This window comes from Sphaerodactylus townsendi, linkage group LG06 (genome assembly GCF_021028975.2).
Source record: "Sphaerodactylus townsendi isolate TG3544 linkage group LG06, MPM_Stown_v2.3, whole genome shotgun sequence".
Taxonomy (NCBI): domain Eukaryota; kingdom Metazoa; phylum Chordata; class Lepidosauria; order Squamata; family Sphaerodactylidae; genus Sphaerodactylus; species Sphaerodactylus townsendi.
The window spans coordinates 38,209,048-38,221,936 of NC_059430.1; the positions used below are offsets into that span (position 1 = coordinate 38,209,048).

The 12,889-nt window shown below is 45.5% G+C and overlaps 1 protein-coding gene across 1 annotated transcript; it reads left to right on the forward strand.

Annotated features, from left to right (window-relative positions):
- The first annotated feature begins 3,194 nt into the window (after positions 1–3,194).
- On the forward strand, positions 3,195–11,889 carry LGALS1 (galectin 1). The gene is made up of 4 exons (XM_048502479.1): positions 3,195–3,314; positions 5,269–5,348; positions 10,155–10,326; positions 11,679–11,889. Exons 1-4 carry the CDS (start codon positions 3,309–3,311, stop codon positions 11,823–11,825), a joined length of 405 nt encoding a protein of 134 aa, XP_048358436.1. The 5' UTR covers positions 3,195–3,308; the 3' UTR covers positions 11,826–11,889.
- The last annotated feature ends 1,000 nt before the right edge of the window (positions 11,890–12,889 follow it).

Here is a 12,889-nt window from a genome sequence, read left to right on the forward strand (position 1 = left end):
GATGTACTGATGGTTTGATTCACTAAATAGCAGCTTCATGTATAATTGCTAACAGAGGCTAGTGTCCAGGAGACAACTTCTTGAACCTGAGGCACTTGTGCTATGGGTCCTACTGGCTTCCATCTTGTCCCTGCAATGTTCAACATCTGCTTGATACTCCTGGCAGAGTTCTTCTGGAGATGTGGAGTGTGGTGTCATCAATATTCTGATGCACTCAGCTTGACAGCTTCTTTCCAGTTATCAGAATATTCAGTGGATTTTCCAAGCTGATGTCTGGAGGTGGTTGACTGGATGAAATCCAATAAACTGTAACTCAGTCTAGACAAGACTGATGTGCTTCTGGATAATAATAATATTGCCACAATGGATCTAAGAGTCTGCCTGCACTACACATGTACTATGAGGTCCATGCTTACCACTGGCGTAATGCCCATTGGGCAAGGTGGGCAGCTGCCCAGGGCATCACCTTGTGGGGGGCATCAAAATGCTGGGTTCATTTTTGGGTATTTTAGTGGTTTTCCATTTTTGGCCTTCAGGGGGTGCAGTTTTTAGGCTAGCATATCATCAGGAGACTGTCCTTATGCTACCCCCAAAGTTTGGTGAGGTTTGGTCTATAACTTTGGACTCCCAAAGGGGGTGCCCCTATCCCCCATTGTTTCCAATGGGAGCTAATAGGAGATGGGGGCTACAGTTTTGAGGGTCCATAACTTTGGCCCCCCTGGACCAAACTGCACCAAACTTGGGGGGTATCATTAGGGCAGTCTCCTGATGAGACCCTGAAAGTTTTGAGACTGTGCATCCAGAAATGTGCCCCCCACAGCCTGCAACCCCCATTGACAGCAATGCAGAAAACTCAATGAAGAACAAAGGCATTCTTAACTGGGGCAAATTTCTAGGATGTTCCTGTAGGGGGTGCATTTTTGGATGTATCGGCACCAAAATTTCAGGGTATCATCTGGAGATGATGGCACCCCCCCAAGTTTGGTGAAGTTTGGTTCAGGGGATCCAAAGTTATGGACCCTCAAAGGGTAGCCCCCATCTCCTTAGCAAAGAATGGGGGATGGGGCACCCCCTTTGAGGGTCCATAACTTTGGACCCCCTAAACCAAACTGCACCAAAATCTGGGGGTACCATAAGGACAGTTTCCAGATGATATCCTGAAATTTTGGTGCCAATACATCCAAAAATGCGCCCCCTGCAGGCACCAATGTCCTGGTGCAAAAAGATTTTTGGTCGTGGTGGAGTGGCCGCCCATGGGGGGGGGGCATCCAACTCAGGTTTTGCCCAGGGCTACAGTTTGCCCAGGGCTGCCTCGTTACGCCCCTGATGCTTACCAAGAGAAACTCACACCTCTGTGAGTTACAGAGTCCTGGTCCAACTTTGGTGGGTGTGGTAGCAATGGCTATTCCTTTATAGGCAGTATTTGGCCAAAGTTACCCATGTTTTGACTGATCATATCCAGAACAGTTTATTGAAACTATGTTGGGCTGCTTTTTAAGATTGCTTGGAAGTTTCACTTAATAAAGAATATTGCAAGACAGGTGCCAGTTACCAGGAATATCTCTCCCCAGTTGAAAACAAAATGAATTGCATATGTATTTGCTTCCAGGCAAAGTTCAATTTACTGCTTATTACCTTTAAAGCCCTGTCAAGGACTGGCTTACTTAAGAATTCATGATCCATATGAACCTACCCATCAAATACAGTCTTCTACCAAGATCCTACACTGTCTACTTCTGGTTTCAGAGGCAAGGAAGGTGGTTACCAAGAACTGGACATTTTCTGTAGAGGTGTCTTCCTTCACCTGGAGCTAAGTCTGGTGAGTTTCAAGTGTCAGGTTAAATTTTTTCCTATTTCCCCCGTTTCTTTTTCTTTCTCCTTGAATTCAAGGTAAAGGTATACCCTTATGCAAGCACTGGGTCACTGACCTGTGGGGTGGCATCACATCAGATTTACTAGGCAGACTATGTTGACAGGGTGATTTGCTATTGCCTTCCCTGTTCATCTACACTTAAATTAACTGACCTAAACCTTTTATTCTGCTGGACCGTTCCCTACACTGACAATTGGTTGTTAATTTTTAAAATTGATATTGAAAAGCTTTATATTTGTAAGATGTTGCATTTCATGTGTATTGGTGGAAGGTTACTTTTTTTAAACTTACATTGGAAGCCTCTTGACTGAGAGGTGGAATCCAAAACAATAAACTATTTGGTGTGAGTTACTTGAGAAATTGTATACATTTTTAAATGGTGGGGGGTGGGGAAGAAGGAAAATGCTGTCTATGTAGATTAAACATTTAAAAATGCGTTCCTTCCAGGTGTGTGCAAAGGAATTTTGACTTAGATCTTCCCCCAAAGAGTTTGTTAAAGATCACCGCATAATAGAAGAAAACCCAGAAAGTAGGTGATCAGAGGGCAAAGTTGAATATATATTCAATAAAAAACAACAGTTTGCTCCAATTTGGGTGTTAAACTAGATCAAAACTGTCACGTGGAAGCAACCAAATCTCTTACAGAAGGGAATTTCTGGACCCGGCAGTACTACAGGAGATCTGGCACATTTTATACAGGAACCAATCCACCCTATCACTTATTGCCATCACAGGAAGCAATGTCACAGAAGGAATGATTGCGGTTTAAATTCTCTGGCTGGGACAGTGAAGTGTCATGCAATAAGATAATAAGTTGTGTTGATGAATACCCGCTTGTTGGATAAACTGGTCTTAAGTTGCTTTGTGTATTTCAATTCTGTCTTAATAATAGGTTATATAGCTCCCTGTGGAAGGTTTCCAACTCAGCAGTGCTGTTTGTCCTCCACCTTTAATAAGAACCATTATTCAAATATCTCTGCATCTTTTGGCTCTGGTACATCTAGCTGCTCTGGGTTTTATTTTCTCTCCTCCAAATAAAGCAGCCAAAGATCTTGCCTGCCAAAAGCCATGTTTCAGGGGGGCAGGGAATCTTGGACAATTAAAATCCTCTCATTGTAAAACTATTTTCCTCTGGCCTCGTCACTTATTAGGCACAGCACGAAATTCTCTTCCAAGTGATTGTCTGGATACATAATTCAAGACAAGATTCAGCATCCAAAAGGAGCGCGCGCCACCTCCCCCACAAATTGCTGCCTTGAACATTCTGCTGCCCCCTTCCCACCCATTTCACATGGTTGGTTTTTGATTGGATGGAAGAACATGTGACTCATCAGATGCTTGCCTATTTAAAGACAAGGGAGTGGCATCTTTGTTCCCGCTTCTGCCTGCAGGACCCCAGAGATCAGTTGCAGCACACATCTGGAAGATCAGCATCATGCCTGTGAGTTTGGTGGTGAGGGCTAGGATACTGTTGGGGGTTTTCCAAACACACTAATAGTGTTGGAGCCCCTTCCCTGCTGCTGAGACTCTGCAGAAATGGAAAAGTGGCTTGGAGGGAGGGAGACAGGCTTTGCACTCTTCAAAAGTTATGCTGTTAGTTTTAAACTGGATGCTGGCTGTAAAATTAAGCAGAGTGTGTATCTTCTTAACACTTTGCCACCAAAGCAGGGTGGGATGAAGATGTAGCCAGGAGAACCATTCATAGCAACAGGGTTTCCATGGCTGGCTGGCTTGTATCTGATGGAGTGTCCTGCCTAGACTTGCCTCAGTCATTTCTCATGAATTGTCTCCTGACGCTCAGGCTTTTCCATCCACATAGCAGTCGAAAAAAAGTTGCTGAAACAGCTTCTGGCTCAGCCTGAGCATCCTGTGACCAGATTCCCTAATTCCATTTACAGGAGCTTGCTGGCAGCCCAGGGCTATTATAAATCCCGAAATTTGAAGCACTCAGTGATACCTGATAGGTGTGGACAATGGGAATTTCAGAAGGGTGTGTGTGTGTGGCATCTGGGTGTGGCTCCAGACAACCTGTGCCAGGGGAGATGTTCTGTTTAGCCTTATGATGGGAAATTGTATTAAAAGACCGATTTCTCTTTGTTATGGGGAAGGAAGTCAATAACTTTAGTTCTCACCTTTTTTGTTGTTAATGCTCATTTGCAATTAACATCATCCTGAGCATGAAACTAGTCAGTGGGGTGCAGAGAAGGGACTCCCCCACACACACTTATTTTTTGTCTAGCTGCTGTAAAGACACAGGACCCAGAAAATATTCAATTGCAGCAAAGACTGTGATCTGCCACTTTAAATGCTAGATCACTACAGCACAGTAATATTACTACCATATATGGCCATGACCTACCAGCTCTTCTGAATTAGCAGCTTTCATTTTTTTAAAAAAAAAAGTAAGGATCATTGTGGAGATAAATTTCCCCTTATAGCTCTATAATTTCCCCTTTCCCCCTTATAGCTCTACAATGAAAAGGGTTAGAGATGTATTTTTAAAAAATAAAAGCTGAAAATTCAAAGGAGCTTGTAGATCACGGCAACATATTGTTTTATTATTATGCTGCAGTATGTTTGCCTTTCCCCCCCCAATAAAATGAAAAAACCCTTCAGTGGGAACAGGATGGTGGCTGGGAGGTGGCTAAGGCAAGGAAAATAGTGCTAGTGTAGGTTGGACCTTTACAATTTCCCATCCACATGACAGGCACAGATTCTTTGATTGTGGTCTTTCAAAAGAGGATGGCATCAAGCCCAATTTGGCAAAGATAACAGGAAAGCAGAGGAAAAAGAGAGGGCATGATTACAGGATGACATCATGTGAATACTTGCGGGGTGGCAGAACGGGGGGGGGGGGACTGTTCAGTTTGAATGCTCAGCTGCAGCAAAACCTCCATGTGCATGCAGCCTTGTGATTCTTAGTGCAGGCTAGGATTATACATGTGTAATTATATCTTTCAGAGGTATAAAACATGGACTTCTGTGCAGATTGTGTGGTAAGAAGAGTGAAGGTTCCTGGCACAGGGACCTCCCCTTGCTAAAGCTTCAGTCACATTTAGCTGCTCAGCTTAAAAAAGTATATTCTGATTAATTTCATGCATCTGTAAGATTTAAGGTGTGGCAAGACCGTGGGTGACTCATTTGACCACTTCTTGCATTAGCTTTTAATGACCATCTGCTCTGACATTTACAAATGCACTGCATTACATGTCCAAGTTCGTTTAAGCATCTTGTGGATAATAAGATGGTCTTGTGTTGCGTTAGAACAAGAAGGTGGTAAGAAGCTCAAAGGACATTTGTCTGTAATACAGTGAGATTCCAGCTGTTAATGTTCAACTTTTTTGCTGACTAGCAAGGAGAACAACCAGTAACCTGTCTCTGGATTCCTTCTCTAGGGAATTACTTGCACCAACGTGCGTGTTGCCCCTGGGCAGCGTATTGCTATAAAAGGAGACATTCCAGCAGGAGCCAAGAGGTAAGGTGGGCCTTGGAGGAAATGAATTGGTGCTGAAAACTTGCAGCAGTTTTATACTACATGTCTATTATCATGATGGTTTCCCCCTCAAATAATTGTAGGGAATCTGTTAAGCCTGTCCTCATTGATTTACAATTTTGAAGGTTCCCTGGGAATTACTATTATTCTAGTTTAAGGGTTAGACATGAGGCAGATCAAGATCTTTTGCTCTTTTTGAAAATCCAGAGTAACCATGACTTAAAGAAATTGGGGGTGCAGCATGCTAGGGGCTAATCTTTCAGTCATACCATTTTCCGGATATATTCCCAACCAAACTGCTGTATATTGTATGCATCACAGGTGTTCTTCCATTATCTCATGGAACAGCAGCTTCAGCCTTCAGGAGAGATGTTTTTAGAGCTGGATCACCCCTTTTTAGGGTTGCCAACCCCCTGGTGTGGTTGGTGATCTCCCAGAATTATGACTGATCTCTAGACTACATAAACCAGGCGTGTCCAGCTCTGGCTCCCCAGATGGTTATGGACTACGATTCCCCATTGGCCATGCTGGCAGGGGCTGAGGGGAATCGTAGACCATCTGGGGAGCCAGAGTTGGACACCCCTGACATAAACCATATATTTATTATTTAAAACATGTATTCCCCTCCCCCTGGAAGAAAAGGCTGCTTTGGAAGGTGGACTGCACAGTGTTGTAACCCACTGGGATCTCTGCCCTCCCTAAGCCCCATTCTGCCAGGCTCCACCCTCAAATCCAGGTATTTCTAAACCTGAAGTTGGCAACCTTCCCCCCCCCCCTTTAGACTCAAAAGCAGTGATGGGGTGAGAAGTGGCTTTCCAGATCTATCACACCTTGCTTAAGTTGCCCCCAAGCTGTAGATATATACCCCAGCTAGTAGGAATAAAATGATTCTTGCCCCGGAGTATAGTAGAGCCAACTTCTCTTCTCCCCCCACCTCTCTTTTGATGGAGAAGAGCCGTTGCCTGAGGTTAGTTCCCACCCACACAAGCATTTTCCAGTGAGTCATGTCTTAACAAAGATTTGCGCTTTCTGCCAAGAGGCTAAATAGAACCAACTGTTGGAGTCTGCAGTTTCATTTCCAGTCTGGCTGTCTTCTCTTCCCCCCTCCCCCACCCCCCAGCCCTTGCCACTATAATGGTCTGTTCTAATGTCTTTCCTCTCTGTTTGCACATCATCTGCTACACACATTAAATCAACTCCTGTTGGTACTGCATCAGGAAAAACAAACGCAATGAGATGAAACTGCATGCATGTGGTCTCGCTTCCAGTTGTGGTTTCCACATTATTCCTCTCACCCATCTTAGACTTGCAGGCTCCTAACCAACATTTCAAAAACTTTTTAAAAGTGGGATCACAGAATCGTCCATCTCCTTTAACTGTGTTCAGAACCGGAGATCTTCTGGAGTAATGGTCCTCTGGGCTTAATTGTGTATTTCTGTATCGGGATAGAAAGACAAACCTTCCAAAAGACCTTGCCTGTTGGACAGGTTGTTTGACCAGCACTAGTTTGATACAAAACTGGACAGATGGTGGTAGAGATGTGGCTTGCCATAAAGGCCGCCTGAGGCAGGAGTGGTTATAGTGAAGGTATAGTCCAGGGGTAGGGAACCTGCGGCTCTCCAGATGTTCAGGAACTACAATTCCCAATTGGCCATGCTGACAGGGGCTGATGGGAATTGTAGTTCCTAAACATCTGGAGAGCCGCAGGTTCCCTACCCCTGGTATAGTCAAAGAGCTGATGGAACAGGGTTGCTGGCAGATGGAGCCTCTTGTCAAGGTGCTTCTGAATTTCTTATGCCATGTACTGGGTACATGTTGCAACAACCAAAGGTGGAAGCTGTTCAAGATCTTCTAGAAATGTTCGCCTAAATTCAAAAGAAAGAGATAAAATATGGGGGTGTATGTGTGATGAAATTCTTGCTGTGATAATCATCCTAGTCAAAGATCTACGATTGGGCTTGTGGGGGGGTGGCTCTTGGCCAAGTTGAGGAAACTTGGCTCCTGCAATGGGAATTGATAATCTCCAAGATCAGCGTGCCCCAGCTCATCCCCTTCTCCCTGATAACATCAGTAAAAATTTCCTGGCCTTTAATTCTCAAAATTTCCTTGGCTCTGAACTACCTGATGGAGCCCAGAGATAGGGAGGACTCCTTAGAGTTTCTTAGATACGCTTCCAAGACCGTTTAGAGAAAACAGAGCTTCCTTGGGACGTGGATTCTACACAGCACAGATATAACATCCTCAGGATGTTATATATAGCATTTTGGGGAAGAACTTCGTACAGGCCCCTTCAGGGGCGTAACGAGGCAGCCCTGGGCAAACTGTAGCCCTGGGCAAAACCTGAGTTGGATGCGCCCCCCCCCCCCATGGGCGGCCACTCCACCACGACCAAATTTTTTTTGCACCAGGACATTGGTGCCAGCAGGGGGTGCATTTTTAGACATATAAGCACCAACATTTCAGCATATCATCAGGTGACTGTTCTTATGCTACTCCCCAAGTTTGGTGAGGTTTGGTTCAAGGAGTCCAAAGTTATGGACTCCCAAAGGGGGTGCCCCATCCCCCATTGTTTCCAATGGGAGCTAATAGGAGATGGCGGCTACAGTTTTGAGGGTCCATAACTTTGGCCCCCCTGAACCAAACTGCACCAAACCTGGGGGGTATCATCAGGGCAGTCTCCTGATGAGACCCTGAAAGTTTTGAGACTGTGCCTTCAGAAATGTGCCCCCCTCAGCCTGCAACCGCCATTGACAGCAATACAGAAAACTCAATGCAGAACAAAGATTCTTGGGCAAATTTCTGGGATGTTCCTGAAGGGGGCGTATTTTTGGATGTATTGGCACCAGGATTTCAGGATATCATCTGGAAACTGTCCTGATGGGACCCCCCATGTTTGGTGCAGTTTGGTTTAGGGGGTCCAAAGTTAGGAACCCTCAAAGGGGATACCCCATCCCACATCCTTTGCTAAGGAGAAAGGAGATACCCTTTTGAGGGTCCATAACTTTGGACTCCCTGAACCAAACTGCACCAAACCTTGGGGGTGCTATCATGACAGTCTCCAAATGATACCCTGAAATTTTGGTGATGATACGTCCAAGAATGCCCTCCCTGCAAGAACATCTTGAAATTTGCCCCAGAGTCTTTGTTCTGCATTGAGTTTTCTGCATTGCTGTCAATGGGGGTTGCAGGCTGGGGGGGCACATTTCTGAAGGCACAGTCTCAAAACTTTCAGGGTCTCATCAGAAGACTGCCCTAATGATACCCCCTCCAAGTTTGGTGCAGTTTGGTTCAGGGAGGCCAAAGTTATGGACCCTCAAAACTGTAGCCCTCATCTCCTATTAGCTCCCATTGGAAACAATGGGGATAGGGGCACCCCCTTTGGGAGTCCATAACTTTGGACTCCCTGAACCAAACCTCACCAAACTTGGGGAGTAGCATAAGGACAGTCTCCTGATGATACGCTGAAATTTTGGTGCCGCTAGCCTAAAAACTGCACCCCTGCAGGCCAACAATGGAAAACCACTAAAAATACCCAAAAACGAACCCTGCTTTTTGATGCCCCCCACAAGGTGGTGCCCTGGGCAGCTGCCCACCTTGCCCAATGGGCATTACGCTAGTGGGCCCCTTCCCCAAAATGGCTTAAGCCAGTTACATTCCGCTCAACCCAGGCTTTAAAAAAATCACTAAACTAGCAATCTTTTTGCAAAATCCCAGGTTGAGGCGTTCCTGCACCAACATAACAGGCAGGAGACACTTCGTTCTCCCGCCCACCAATCCCCCCCCCTTCCTTTCATCCTTCTATTTTTGTGTTTTCCACTGTCTGCCAGGTTGGGAAGATTCAACCTGCCTGCCATTGTGCAAGTCGCTCAAGCACGTTTTCTCCTCGTGGTAACGAGTATGGCAGCCATTGCACTCATAGATCCTCAGTAACACATTCCTTATTGCCTGGCCATTGCAAGACAGTCCCTTTTTCTCGCTTTTCTAATTTTGTGTGTTGAACATGCAAAGCTACACAGGCACAGCCAAGCTGATTGCGGGACAATTGGCATGGCCATGAGCATTCATTTCTGTATGCCCTTGCAGCTATGCACATATAGGGAAAAAATTAAAACAAAAAAGCATTTCTGCGCAAAAGCACAAAAGCTACCAGAATTGTTTCCTGGGCGTGTAAACAGCACACATGGGAACAGAAAAAAGGGAAACGGGTTCATTTATAATGACTGCAACTCATTATAAATATGCTGTGCAGAATCCACTGGTAACATGCTTGATTAAAAGATAGAAAAAGACACTTATAGTTCTTGAAGGCTAGAGACAGCTCTGATGGGTCATTTGTGTGGCCAGCAGCTTGGAAAAGCAGCCAGTCACTTTAGAAAACGTCAAGGGACTTTCAAAAGTTGTGTTACATGCTACAGTTAATCCATAAATGTTTTCAAGGTCCAGTCCAGGCATCTTCAGCTAAAGAATCTCTTAAGGTGCCATGGATAGTTATTTAGAGCAGGGAAGCATGGAGCTACTGTCTCCCTTCTCCCCCATATCTGCCTCTTCTCCATCACATCTCCAGAGGCTTTTCTTTCTGCAGGTTTCTAAAATTGTATTTGTTGCCATCTGATCAGGAGTGCCTTAAATGAAATATTGATGCCAACGCCCCTTTCAGGCAATCCAGCAGAGATTCTGGAGTCTGGGAGCGCTTGAGCTGGCTAGAGGAACCAGCGTACGTGGTGTTGCTGAGAAATCTATGATGAACAAAAAGGGCTTCACAATAACCTCTTCTCATCTGTTTCTCAGTTTTGTAGTTAACCTGGGCAAAAAAGATGACCAACTCATCCTCCACTTCAACCCACGTTTTGATGCTCATGGCGATGTGAGGACTATTGTGTGCAACAACAAGAGTGGTTCGCAGTGGGGGAAGGAACAGCGGGAGAACACCTTTCCTTTCCAGGAAGGCAGCGTTGCAGAGGTGAGGCTCGAAACTGATCAGCTCTAGTTGGACAGCAACTACAAGAAATGACCCACTCTGAACATCTATATAGAACTGGAAACCGTGATTCTCCTTGATTCTAGTGAAGCAGTGATGTACTATGTATTGGTAGTTTGGAGTGGAAAAGCAGTTCCATTTTTCAATGGATGTACCAGTAAGGACAACATCAGTACATCATGAATCCTTTTTTCTATTTCCGAGGATGAGTAGGCAGGGTGGACACATTTTGGGGAGCATCGGGGACATAAGTACTAAAAATGGTACCCAGGGCTGAGCTGCGCACCCAGCCCCTGAACTGGAGTTGGTGGTGGGGGGGGGGGGAGTACAAGACGGAGCTTGACTGGTTCCAGTTTTAAACTGTGGGCACCACCTTCAGAGTCACATGGACTTTGGAGGCAGAGCTAGCTGTACAAAGATGGACCTAGCCAGGCCAAGCCTCCAGTTAAAGGTTGGGCTCTACCTGGCCAGGACCAGCTTTAACCCTTGGGCTTCCAGGCCTGCAGTTTAAAGCCTTGAACTACATCCCCCCGAACTCCATGTGGAGTTTGGGGGCCGGGTGTGCAGTTGAACACTGCACCTGGGCCCAGCTTTGTACCCCACCTCCAAATTGCATTAGGCAGGGGTGCAGTTTGATGGGGGGGGTTCTGGGATGCCTGCCGCCCCCCTCCAGAAGTGCCCAGGGCATCTGTCCCCCCATCCCGTAGATCCGTGGTGGCGGTTCATCAATACCTTTGGCATGCTCCAGATGTTAGTCCATAACATCTGAGTGCCATCAGACCGGAGCTCCCACTGCCCTAGATACACCCTGGGTAGGGTGAAGGAGTCCTAAGTGCATGAGGGGAATGCTGCTGCTATTGAATTCCTATCATAGAGGCTAGAATCAGGTTAGAATTAAAGACCTGAATTCAAATCTCCACACCAGGGGCAGAGGGCAAATAGATGTGACACAGAGGAAGTCTGCAAACAGAGTTCCTGGTATGTTTTCTCCAAAAATCAAATGTAGGGGCCTGATTAAGACTGAAACCATGGCACAAGGGAAAGGGGGATTTAAATCTTCTGTCTCACACCATTGTTTGGATTTTAAAAAGCCCCAGAGAGCTGGCATTTGCCCCATCAGAACAAACAGCACCTCTGTGTAGCTTTTTTCCATGGATTACCGCCTCATTCTAATGAGCCACTGAGCAAATGCAAAATCTTATTACTGAGTACCATTCCCCCTGGTATTGCATTTAATTTGAACCTCCTAGAGGGCTTAAGAGGAAGTGGGTTTTCAAATGGAGGATGGATAGTCTGATATGATGAACACTTGTTTGTTGCTTGGTTTGTTTCAGATCATTTTCTCTCATGACAAAAACGAGGTGACCGTTACGCTGCCCGGCAACCATCAGTTCAAGTTTCCCAACAGCGCTGGCCATGAAGGCATTGAATACATCTGTGTAGATGGGGACATTGGATTCAGGGGCATAACACTTCTTTAACTGTCCTGGTCCTCTCCTACGTTCCTGCTTCACAAGGCAGAAAAATAAATTCAGCTGCATTCTGGTCTTGCCTGGTGTAATGTCTAGTCTCTTCTGCTGCAGTTTTCGGAGTCTGCATATCTCTTTGTTTATCAGTAATGGCCAGTTATAGTGCTGTGGCCTAGCTGTTAGCTCCAAGGGAGGAACTAGGTAAACTCGGGGGCAAAGGCTGTATGAGTGCTAAAAATATTAACTTCTGTGCTGTCTAATCCTGATGCTACAATCTGACTAAATATGCAGGTGTACATACACAGAAGGGAGACTGCAACCAGGAAAGCAAGAGGAGATTAAGACTGGGAAGGGCAGCCACGAAGGAGCTAGAAAAAAGTCATAAATATAAGGATGTGTCAATGGCAAACAAGATCAAAGTTAATTCATGCCAAGGTATTCCCCATTACTATGTATGGGTATGAAAGCTGGTCGATGAAGAAAGATTCCTTTGAAATGTGGAGCTGGAAGAAAGTGATGCAGATATCATGTACCTCCCCCCGCCGCCCCACCCCCCAAAATTAAGTGGGTTCTAGATCAAGCCTGAACTGTCCCTAGAAGCTGAAATGACTCAACTAAGCCTGTCATGCTTTGGTCATATAATAAGAAGACAAGGGTCAAGGGTCAAAGACAATAATTCTAGAAACAGACTGGTAGTGTAGTCTGGCATCCTACCCCTGTGGCAAGAAGGGCAATAGGTTCGGTCCAGACTAAATGTTCTAGAGGCAGAATGGAACTTCGCTGACTACCACAGATCTCAACGAATTGCTGCTCCTGTGGGACAGGGGACTTTCAGAAATGATATGAGGGGAGTCTGTAGCAGGAAGGAGGAATTAGTGAAATTTCCACATTTAATCAAGATCTAACCCTATGCCTAAGACTACCTCCCATTTATAGCTGAGGTGAAAGTAGAATGTCTGCCCTGGGCTTTCTGTACAGATATACCATTTAATTAGAAAAAAAGAAGTCCTTGAGTACTGTCCCTGGTATGAATGACCCTCTACAATGGGATCCCACTTCCAAAAAAGTGGCTAATA

Coding starts and splice junctions, on each gene's coding strand:
- LGALS1 (XM_048502479.1), top strand. Junction 5,349..10,154: donor ATTCCAGCAGGAGCCAAGAG/GTAAGGTGGGCC, acceptor TCTGTTTCTCAG/TTTTGTAGTTAACCTGGGCA. Junction 10,327..11,678: donor AGGAAGGCAGCGTTGCAGAG/GTGAGGCTCGAA, acceptor GGTTTGTTTCAG/ATCATTTTCTCTCATGACAA.